General features: G+C 35.7%; 1 protein-coding gene across 1 annotated transcript in view; it reads right to left on the reverse strand.

The window, feature by feature from the left end:
* Positions 1-713: 713 nt before the first annotated feature.
* Positions 714-12,263, reverse strand: part of agmo (alkylglycerol monooxygenase) — a 75,787-nt gene continuing 64,237 nt past the window's right edge. Inside the window, exon 13 of the mRNA XM_005799466.3 lies at positions 714-1,271. Coding sequence (XP_005799523.2) covers positions 1,191-1,271 — 81 coding nt within the window. The 3' untranslated portion in view covers positions 714-1,190. The remainder of the gene's footprint in view (positions 1,272-12,263) is intronic.

The raw sequence follows: 12,263 nt of genomic DNA on the forward strand, positions 1-12,263 counted from the left end.
AGAACCTTCGCAAGTAGCGAGATGCTATCTGACACGGACAGGGCTACAAAATTATATGGACGGTGGAAAAAAGCCCTAAAGGTTCTGGTTCGTGACAAGCAGCTGATGTGTTAAGATCAAAAAATATTCAGCAGATCAATAACACGATTTACTAATCTCTTGTTTTTCAAACAGGGAGCTATTGCAGTGGTCTTAGAGGTACTGGGATTTCGTTCTGGTGTTGGCAGAGTTTTGAATCAGCTGCCTGATTTGTAATCACATGATTACAACAATGAACCTGGAAAATAAAAGTAGGAGCCAGTTTTCATGTGTTTCAACAGAAATCCCCATAATTAATTGTATCTCAAAACTGTAAATACGAACGTCAAACTGCTTCAACTTCCTCACAATACTGACTTCTTCTCTTTTTTTTACCTCTGAAAAAATCTGTTCTGGTTTTGAATAAAATGTGAACACTGGAGCCTTTTAAAGACAGGATGCTGGATGAAAAAGAGACTAATGACGGGTGATAACAGCACCATCTGCTGTGGACCATTTGTTACTCCCACACAAGATCTGGAAACTGTGAGGATGAATTCAGCTGCTGTTTCAAAATCTAATCAAAGCTGACAAGCCACAGGCATGAAAGAAAATATATTATTAAAAATCTAGTGTTGCTTAAGCCTTTGCATAATTTTCCTTTCATGTAATTTAAGGGATTAAGAAAAGACACAAAGAATTTAAGCACTTTTATTTAAATGAGAAATGGAAAACAGACTGTACACTGTTGAGCATTAATTCTGTTTTAGCTTTGAAATCATCAGCTTCAGTATGAACAGCACCCATCTGATAAGAGGTATATGTTGTTTTGTGCCTCATCTGGAAATGTTACGATTGGTCCTTCACTATGGACTGCAGCACCTATGATGGCTGTGACATTTTAAATATAATCCTCCTAAAAATGAATAATGTTTCCGCAAAATTATCAGCCTATTTTCTCTTTGTTAATGGCTCATTTGCATAATTAAGCTTTAGTTATAGCCAAGCTTGAAGCAGCTATGCATTAAAAGGTTAAAATCAAGCAGAAGCTGAACCAATTCCGTTTCTTTTTTCTAATAAACTACAACTTAATAGATTGATAGATCAAAACATGCTAAGATGAAATCCTTTGAATCCAGACGTCTTCGTTCTTCCTGGATCCTGTCGGTGCCTCAGTCGTCTTTCTTCTTGATGCGAAGCAGCTGGGAGAAGCTCTGCAGGGCCCAGTACAGCAGCGAGAGGGAGACAAAGGCCTAAACAAAACCAACACAGGGTTAGAGCTGCAGGCGTAGCGCCGTTTCACACCAACACACGTCTGCGAGGCGCTGAAACCAGAACACTGTCAAACTGGAAGAGGAGGACTCCTAACAAACAGGGGATCAATCTATGGAACAGCTAAGGTGGAGATTTTAATCGCTGAAATGTCACAAGATAACAAAAAAACCAAAACAAATATTCTGTTTTTGTGTCTCTTTTTTTGCTCATCTTGTTTAGGTTCTTTAGCTTTTATTTCTCTACGACACGATTTTACAAAAGCTGAAAAAATATTTCTGAATGTATAAAAACTTTATCTAACTTTTACGTTAAAATTCACTGCATTTATCTAACAATATTATAGAGGTCTTACATTCAATTGAAAGTAATTTGGGTTTTAATTTTTAATAAATATCCAAAAGCAATATGCAAATCCCATTTGCATATTCCATAATACAAAGTAACTATGTTTTTAAAATGCAAGAACAGCATACTTTTAATAGTACCAAATATTTATCATCTTACAGGCAATACCTACTCAAGCCAAGATCATTTTTGCTTTACTATTTACTGACAAAAATCACAAATTACATTCAAAGACCTTTCAATCATCAATGTTTGCTACGGATTAACAAAGAAGTAAAACGGCAGCCATAGAAAGTTTAATTTCTGTCTCGTTTTAGTCATGAACCACAGATTTAGGGGCTTAGCTGTGCATATAAACTTTGGTTCTGTACAAACCTCAGCTTTGGAGCGGCTACGTAATGTGAGTTTGGTGCAACAAGAAAACGAAACAAATGTAGAAAGTTTGGTTTCCATTTCCTTATTTTGATAAACTCAAAAAATACGGAAAAACCAACCATTTTTGTAAGTGAGGAAACTCCATGGTACAAAAATACACAATTTGTCTACTGGGAACATTATATTATTCTTTAAGAACATAACAGTTTATTAAGCAATATCATCAAACGTCTTTAGTGTTTAGGCACCTTTATACTTTTTAAATAGTTTATTTTATTTTAAACTTGGTTTAGGATTTAATTACATCTGCTATGTGTTACAGTATCATTAAATAATTTTGTAACCTGATAAAGACCAGATCTTTTTTAAAATAATTTTTGCAGAGACTGATGGTGGATAAACATGCACAGTTGAGTATGTTGACATTCAGTTTGTTTTATGTGAATCTGGTTCGGTATTTTACAAAAATAATGAGATTTACTTTAAGGTATGAGCTGATACTGAGTAAAATTACCACTGCTTCATGTCACTTAAAATTATAAGCTATCTGATGGCATTTAAATGGAAATGTAACAATTATTCATATTTTAGCTGTTTGTAAAAGCTTGAACTTTTTCTAAAAAGTCAGATATATGTTTCTTACAATCAATAATGTTGATAATCTCCTAATAAAGATTTGATGCTAAAATACTAATTAAATCTCCTATATTTTAAAACAAATATCAGCTTGAAGACCAGAAATCAGCTGCTGAAAGTCGTGGAGGACGGAAACAAAAACATGCTAATGCTTATCTCTAATTAAATGGTTTTAACATGGTTTTCTATGTAAAAGAGTGATTGGTACCTCTCTTCTTATATCCAAGCTATAAGGGTCTGTTATTTAAAATAAATATTGCAAAACGAGGAGAGAAAATATTGCTGAGCTCTCCTGACAGCTTAGGGTTAGTCTGCAAACTCTTGTGGAAGAACGAGTTGCTCTGTGAAAGGATGCCACCTGTGCAATAAGCTCAGTCGTAAAATTTTCTTGCTACTAAATATTTAACAGTCAACAGAGTGGAAACACCTGGTCATATCAGCGAGTTTCTGCACAGAGGTTTACATTTCATGTTGTCTTCAGATTAGCTGAAGAACAATGATTTAGTCAGAGATTATCGGTTTAACAGTAGCTGTGCTTTTATTAACCATACAATTAAGCAATTTGAAATTGCCAAAATTAATTTGCTTAATGGAAACAACAATTTGTTTTTTGATTAATTGTTTTATTAATTGTGAGGTGTTTTTTGACCATTGAAGAAACCTAAATTCAGTCTCAGTTTATTCAGACCTTGAGGATGAATTAAGTTCATATTTGTTATGATAATTTAAGTTTATTAGGATAAAAATTATTATTTAACGGTTAAAACTGTTATATTAGACACTATGCTAAGACCCTCTTGTAAATGAAATGTGCATAAATAATTACAGGTCAGCAGTTTTAAGGATTGGCTATGGACCCTTTGCAGCTACGTCACGTAACCATCCAGGCGCCATGATGGACATCGGAAGTGAGGGACGGGAGTATTGAACTGAACGACTGAAATTGTTTTCCAAAGTTGTTTTTGCCAGTTTATTCATGGCTTCTACTTCATCGAGTCGAGCTCATTTGCTAATTTGACTGTGAACGTAACACACCTGGTTGTTACAGCGGGATTTCACATGAGTCACATGATTAACAGCCAGGTGTTACTACTGGCAGAAACGACAAAGAAGACAACAGGAAATTGTAGGAAGTAGGAGGATGATGGTTTGTTTTTATTTTGTCTTTTTTTTTTTTAAACAATGTGCAACTGGCTGCATCAGAGCTCTCACAGAATCACATAGTTCATAAAACGTTGTGTGTAATTCTAACGTGTTGAATCCATAGTATTTCTGTAAAATTGACTACAATTGCTTGAAATTAAGACTCAATTTCTATGTTTTTACAAATTGCTATGGTTGAACTTTGCTAAGTTTGTGTAAATTGTTGCCTTAGTTTCCTGTTTGAGCGCCCGGTGTGGTCTCCTGCTGCTGTAGCTCATCTGATTCAAGCTTCAATGCGTTGAACATGTTGGCTTTAATAAAGAAATATAAACTCTACAACACTGAAACAAATATCACTGGTGAACTATTATATCTATAAACGATTTGGACCTGCCTAAGCTGTCTTGTGATGTAAACAAACTAACTATAACTTCATTATACATCATACAGTCAACATCTTATTTTGGCAGCATTACAAATTTTTGCTGCTGTTTTTGTTTGGATAAAAGCAACTAGATCATGTAGATCAGGGGAGTCCAAAGTGGGGCCCACGGGCCATTTGTGGCCATTGAACTGACTTTGTGCGGCCACCAACTGTGATTAAAAAATGATAAAAATTTGGCCCGTAGATTCAGATGGAGACTTTAAAATTGTTACCAACATAATTTTGGTAGCAAAATTTTATCACAGATAAAAAAATTTTATTGGTGATAAATAAAATTTTATTTATCACCAATAAATGCCAAGAGACATTTACTGAACAGCCAAATCAGTTTCTGTTCTTTTTTTAAACGAGGTTAAATATAGCAAATGTTTGGAAGGGAAGTGACCCAAATCCAGATTTATTCAACTGAGCCAAAAAGAAACTGAAAACTACGTTTTTCTTTTAATACAGCAAACATGCAAAATTAAAGTAGAACATTTCTGCCAAAAGCCTCAAATTTTGAGAATAATTTCAGAAAATTTCTAGAGAAAACAATGAAATTTTCTAGAAAAAAAATCTAACTTTTAGATTAATATAAGAAATTTTCTAGAAAACTTGGATAGTTCAGAATTTTAAATGTCAAAATCTTTGTTTGAAGATTTTTCTAGAAAATGTCAAAAGAAATCACAAAATGTCTCAGTCTTTGGTGGAAATTTAGTCCTTCCAATGCAACACACTGTCGTAAAAATCTACAATAAATGTCCAGCTACTTTATTTGCTTGATTTTAGGTTGTTTTTTTTTCTGTGACTATTTTGAGTCTACAATTTTGGCAACAAGTTTGAACACCACTGATGTAGATATATTCAGTTAAAAAATTGGAAGAAAATGCTCAGTGTGACAGTAACTGAGACAAAACAGTGAGACCTGTGAAATGCTGCCGGTCTCAGGATGATGTTAAAAATGTGACTTCAGAGGTTAAGTAGTGGGTCCCGTCTCCTGACACTCTCCCGACCGGGTCACCGGGGTCGCAGCCGTGGGGGACTCCGCTATTCGGAGAAAACAGGGTGAGGGAGGGGGGCGTCTCCACCCCTCGCTGAGTTCTGGCCCATAAACTGCATCCTACATCTCAGCCCAAGCCAAAAGCAGAACGCTGTCCGTCAGAGGAGAAAGAAGGAAGAAGAAAAAAAGAGCTATTTTCCTCCTTCTTCTCGGCACGGCAGCTGTTTTTCTGTGAGGGATTGACGTCTCAGTACCTGCTCTGAGATCAGCCGTCCTGCTGTAAGAAAACAGGAGCGAAATGATCGATGAGCCGCAGAAGCCGAGGGGATTCAGTCAGATTAAAACATGGTGGATTTCTCCCTTAGTGACACTGAGCCACATTCACAGGACGACCTGTAGTTTTAGCATTTATATAAAAATATGTTGCACTGTTCAGGCAGATGGACTCAAATGGACTTGAAGAAAAAAAATCTTAGAGAAATCATCACAGGGGATTTTTATTTAAAAGAAAAATGGATTATTAAATCAAAATGATTTTCAAAAGGTTCTGGCACATAAGCAGAATCTCCTAAATGCATTCATTTCTGGTTTTATTTTTTCTTATCAAAAACATTTTTATAAATATTTATAGTATTTTCTTAAATAGTTCTATTTTTTATACACATCAGTTAAACTTAACTAATATTTTATAATATAGGTTAATTAAATAATTTAGGAAAACTTGAATATATGAAATTTCCTGTTTGACACAAAATGCATTATTACTCTTATGACCTTTTCTACTGCTATTCAGTGCTGTAAATTTTTTATAACTAATTATTATGGTTCTAATTAATTTTAGTATTTTGCACTATCTTTAGACTTAATACAACAAAGATGAACATTTCAAAAACATCTACACAAGAAAAAATACAAACTTTTTAAAACTTTTCTTTCTTCCATTTTCTTCTTTAACAAAAAGTAATTATTTTTGCATCACATAAAGAAAAGCACGTTTAACAGATCTCCAATGAAAAAGGTTAAATAAAAGCAAAGAGGTTTCTCCAGTAAAAGTATCTCTCATCTGTAATTACTAATCGATAGTTCACAAATGGGCCTGAAAAACGTCAGACTTAAAGATCACTACGCTTTTGTCAAAAATGAGATGAAATCCCCTAAATTCAAATCAAACATGAGTGGCTAAAACTCCAAACTCCCTGAAGTCAAAACAGATGGAAGGTTTCCAGAACGACAAGCTGTGGCGGGTCTTTTTTTTCCCTTTTTCTTTTTTGGTGATGGACAACGATGGAGAGCAGAGCGAAAACCTGGCAAAAAAACGTGCAAATCATGTTTCACTCAAACTGGAGACCAGAACATGACAAGGAGCTCCCATCGAAGCCGCATGTGGAGGGCACCTATTTTTCTCCTGTTCGTCGCTCCTCATTTATCCTCCGTCTGAGCTACATTTTAATACGCTCTGAGGAAGTCCATGTGGGACAGATTACATGTGGAAGGAAGCAGGTCTGATCGTCCACAAATAAGCACCGCGATCTTTTCCAAAGAGGAGAGGTCAGCACATCGACTCACACTCACTTGGTTTTGAGCAAAGGGAAGTTAGCGAAGCGTTGTAATGCAAAACGCCTAAAGTATGTGGTTTTTGAAAGAGGTTTCTACAACTCTGTTGACCTTAACTCATCCAGGGAGAGCATGTGGTCAGAGGCTGTAATGCACCGCAGAGAAAAAGCTCCAGAGGTAAAGGGAGGATTGGTCATGTTTCTTGATATTCAAATCATATATTATGCTGCAATGTGGGGCAGTTGTTAGTAGCCCTGACACAATCAGCAACAAATCTATTAATTACCTGATATATTATAATGAGCTCAGTAATTTTTCTTTTTTCTCTCTCTCTCTTTCTATCAAAAACTGGATGACAAAGTCTTCAGTGAAATGCTTTAGCCCTTTTTTTTTGAAGGATAACTTTGTTTACAGAGACTCCATAATTTATTTAACTTGTTTCTGTTGATTTGTTTGTTTATTTTGGATATTTAAAATGTCTTACAGTGTTAAATATTCATTAGAATTTAAAGTTTATTGATCTTTGTGAATGTGTTCTTGGATTATTATGCCATTATTGCCATTATATTACTTGAAAATGCTCTCAAAACAATAATACTGTTCTGTTCTAAACAATAATCATTTATTGCAATAACTTCTGGTACAATTTATCGTCCAGTAAAGCTGTTGCCCTGCAAGCAGAAGAGCCAGGATTATAATCCTGAATATTATTTGATCAAATGAAATTCAAATTTTGAAAAAAAAACCCCACAAAAAGCCCCCATAAACCAGACAAACCAAAATTGTATTATAAAGAAAACAAGATATTTATGAAACATTTACTACACTGGAGAGAAAACTTTTTTTTTCTTCCACTGTTTTGGGTACAATTAATGTTTGAAAAAGAGAAAGCTAGAATGGATTACGCTGCACTAAGAGATTTGTGAAATCTTTACTGTATTGTTAATAAAAAATAATAAATTCTTGCCCTCTACATGTTGAACTACATCTGTCAGGGAAATAATGTTTAAGTCTCATTTTGTAAGTAAAATGCAATTTGATAAGCTGCAGGTTTGACTGAAATTGACATGTATGCTACCACTGCTTCAAAATAAATATTGTAGCAATCATACAACACTATTTCACACCAGACGCTTCACTAACCTCAGCATGCTGGATGCTTGAAACAAAGGGAAACTTTAAATTTTGGCTAATTTTAATCACTTGGGGTTTTATACAGAGCGCAGTTCAGTTAATTGTTAGCACAGCAGAACAAATTTGACACCTTTGGTCCCAATGCACACGCAGTATTCAAACTAGGAGAACTTCAAAAGTTATTTCACAATATCTGCTAGGACGTCATCTTCCACAGAATCTGTTTGTGTTTCTGGAGTGTTTTTCAATAGATCTAAATGTGACAAAATAAGAAACTGTGTGACAGCAATTTGCTTCAAAATGTTAACATTTATTTTTTGTGAACCCAGAACAATAATCGTTACACGGCTAATGTGGAAAATATTCTGTTCAAATTTATCAAAATGTGGAAAATGATGGGTTTGTTTTTGATGTACTTTTTGTAGCTGCATCTAAAGTAAAATAACCTACAAAATATAAACTGGAGCCATTTGCTCTGACAGTATCAAACATTTAGAAACTCAATCTGGCAACATCCAGTTAATTTGAGCAACGCTGGACGCCGCTGATGAAAAGCACCAACGAGATCCTGCAAACACCCACTTCAGTACCAGCAGTAATAAACTTCCAGCCTTCAGTGGGTTAACATCGCAGAACCTCGCTGCTCTCCAGCACAGCTGCACTCGTGATTGAAATGAAAACAAGGCAGAATGGCTGCTGTCAGACATGTGATATATGACCTGCAATGGGATGTTTCCAGAGCTCCCTCTCCATATGGCTGCCTACAGTCCACCAGACCCGGCCTGAACTGAACTGCAAGATAATTCACAATGCACTGCGGGGGTGGGTGTAGTGTGCTGAATTTGTGGAAATATGAAGTATGTTTCTTAATAGTTCCTGAAAAATGCATTCTGAGTTTTTAGGCACAAAGTTTAAGTGACAGAAAGTGTAAAGTCACAGATTTGAACACAGCAAAAACACCTACCAAATACTTTAGTTTTTAGTGCAAATATCTTACAACACTTGAAACAAAACAAAAATAATTTACAAGTAACTTTTCAGCAGGAAATAGGAGCTTGTTTTAAGTCAATAATTCCTTAGTATTGATTTAAAAAAAGACAGCTCTAGTTCCACCAGAACTTATTTATAGCTAGCACTGTAGTGTCGTACTTTGGTCATTTTCAGCTTGATCAGTTTCATTTTTCTGATCACATGCGATGCTCCACTAACACTCTTTAATGTGGATGGTGTTACTGAGTGAAAATGACTTGGATTTTCAGCAACAAGTTGTTTTGAAAAGTTAGAGGACGACCAACAATTTTGTTTTTGAAGAAATTGTGTTTTCTTGACATATTGAAACACATTTATTCAGGCAGGAAGAGAGTGCAAACCTTTCAGGAGGTAATAGGAAGGCAGAACATGACAATAAAAAAGGAAACTGAACTGGACACTCTGTATTTAAAGGTTAGTGCTTTACAAAAACTGGAGACCACAAATCAGACCAGCAGGCTCTGATCAACGCTTCTCTACTCAAAATGAAAGAATGGCAGCAGAAGACCTAAAATACATCAAAAGAACCTCAGAAAACTTGAAAAACTGTTAATCAAATCCAATTTCAAAGATTACAGGAAATCCTGAATGCTCAGAAGCAAACTGTGGAGAAATGGGGATGATTCAAGTCAAAAACCAAGAAACTTTACTGAAAATGGATAGAAATGAATGTAATCATTAAAGGAAATGGCCTAACGCAAAAAAAAAAAAAAAAGCTACAGAAAGGAGCAGAAAGTTTATGACCATGATATCCATCCACACCACAAGCAAATAATCAAATAATCTGCAAAGCTACACGGTTCATTCCTAACAAAGAAAGCTGACATGACATCTGTTAATTCCACCAAAGTTACTTAAAAGAAGCTCATAAACTTTCCATTTTTAGCAATGCATAGATGAAAGAAATAATCGCCATAAATTAAATCCTTTTAAAAAGGCTGAGGGGTAATGTGGAAAAGTTTCTGTCAGCCTTGTTCACACACGGAGCGCTTCCTGTGCGTTCATTACGAGCAGATCTACAGCCTGCGCGCCCGGCAGACTCAGGAAGGATACGCTGAGCAGGTTAATGTCCCACCAGAGGCTCCGTGCAGCTCCATCTGAAACGCTGCCATGAGAAATATCGCAGTTACACTCCCACGCGCTCAACGCAGAAAGACGGACATGGGGCGGCCAGACAAAACACATGTTAAACAGCAGTGGCTTCATGTGAAAGTGTAGCAAAACACAACGCAGTCTGATGGTGTGCCAGTTCAAAATGCTACAGTTGTTTAGATGTTTTTCCTTCTAACATCTGGTATTTGCAGGGGTGGCCTTTGTGTCTCTTAGAGGACGGCATGTGGGGGTCAACAACAGCTCATGCAGATTACCACGCCACATTGAAAACATGAGATAAAAACCCAGAGGACGTCCATTTTCATGCGTCTTGAATTCACTTTGCATCTCATCATCCACCGGAGATGCCTGGGTGGCGAAACAGAGGTAAAGAAAAGAACGCAGTGTGCTGCAAAAACGCAGAAAAACAACTACGAAACCAAAGAAGATCTATGAAAAAGTATTTAACTCCTTATAAGTTTCGTCTCTTTTTGCTAAAAACCAAACTAAATGTTTCAAATAATCAAACACATTTCAATAACGGACAAAGTAATCAGAGTAAGCCAGTCACTAAATGATGTGATTGAGTGTTATTGAGCATGGGTTTTATTTACAGTACAGGGTTTTATTAACATTTACAGTACGTTTTTGTTTTTATTTGTTTTTTTCTGAAATAAATACAGAAATACAAACTGAATTCAATTAAAAAAAAACTCAGTTTTATGTAATAAGCGAGAAAAGGTATTCAAGTCAACTGGTCCCTCTATGAAAACTATTTATGCCTCTTTTAAAATAATGAATGAACTACTTAAGTAGATACAGCTCTGGAAAAGAAAACAAGAGCCCACTGCACTAAACCCCATTGAAAATATCCTGGTTATTCCATCAAATATTGATTTCTGAACTCTTCCTGAGTTAAAACATCAGTATTGTTGCTTCTAATTTAATATGAACTTGTTTTTTTTTGTTTTTGTTGAATTATTTGACATTTGAAAGCACTGCATCTTTTTTGTTATTTTGACCATTTCTCATTTTCTACAAATAAATGCAAAATTTTTGCTTTGAATTTGAGAGACATGTTGTCAGTAGTTCATAGAATAAAATAACAATGTACTTTTTACTCAAACATATTACTATAAAAAGTAATATCAGAGAAACTGATCATTTTAGGTGGTATCTTATTTTTTCCAAAGCTGTATTTTTCATTCATTTGGACACAAATTAATTACTGTCAGACCTGCTGAATCAAGAAATTACAGTCTGACAACATGAAGTAGTCTAATTCAGAAACAATAACTCTTAACCTGATGGAAAGAAACAAAGTTATCGACAGCTATCAGTCTGAAAAGGGATATAAAGCTAATTTTAAGGCTTTGGGACTCCGGGGAAGCACGGAGAGAGTCATTATCCACACAGGGAAAGAAAGAACAAGAGTGGTTGGCTAACCAAAAGTACTCCAAGAGCAAATCAATTTCTTATCCAGAAGGTCAAAAAGAACCTGGAAAAATATCTAAAGTTCTGATGCTGCGGTTAAAGACTATGTTCTGGATTCAACGATAAAGAGAAAAAAGAATAAATGGGAGAGCTCCAAGGCTAAAACCACTGTTGACTAAAAGAACACAAGTGTCTCATATTTACCACAAAAAAATAATATAATATAAATAATATTGCACGTTTTTGCTTCTAAAAGCAGTCCACGCCTTTCAGAATGTAAGTTCACAAATCGGAAGGCACTACCCCTCACCTAGCAACCCCAGTGAAGCGCAGGCCGTTACCTAGCAAACCTCCGCCATCACCTAGGAACCCCAGCGGAGTGCTGCCTGTCTCCTAGCAACCTGAATTCCAGCATGTTTGCGCTGGACAGGTTGAAAAAGAAAAGTGCTTTGTTGTTGACTTAACATTCAGAGACTTAACATTCAGAAACCACTTGCTGCTTTTTTGTTGGTGTGGCTCTGCTTCTGCTTTTCAAAGATGTACGGTTGTATTATTTAACATTGTTTTGCAGCCATTTTCATGTGCAAGAATAAATATTGAGTTGGGGGCTTGGCCAGCAGCTTATCTGGATTCAAAGTGAAAAGATGCTGAAAGGAGCTCAAAACAGGCAGACTAAATTCTTATTGTCAAAGAGTGATTCTTCTGTAGGACAGATTAGAGAGACTAATTTACCTAATAATCATGTTTTGGAATTGGCTCCAGTTTGGATTTGAACCCAAGACCTTCTGGCTGCAAGGCAACACT

Source organism: Xiphophorus maculatus, chromosome 3 (genome assembly GCF_002775205.1).
Source record: "Xiphophorus maculatus strain JP 163 A chromosome 3, X_maculatus-5.0-male, whole genome shotgun sequence".
Taxonomy (NCBI): domain Eukaryota; kingdom Metazoa; phylum Chordata; class Actinopteri; order Cyprinodontiformes; family Poeciliidae; genus Xiphophorus; species Xiphophorus maculatus.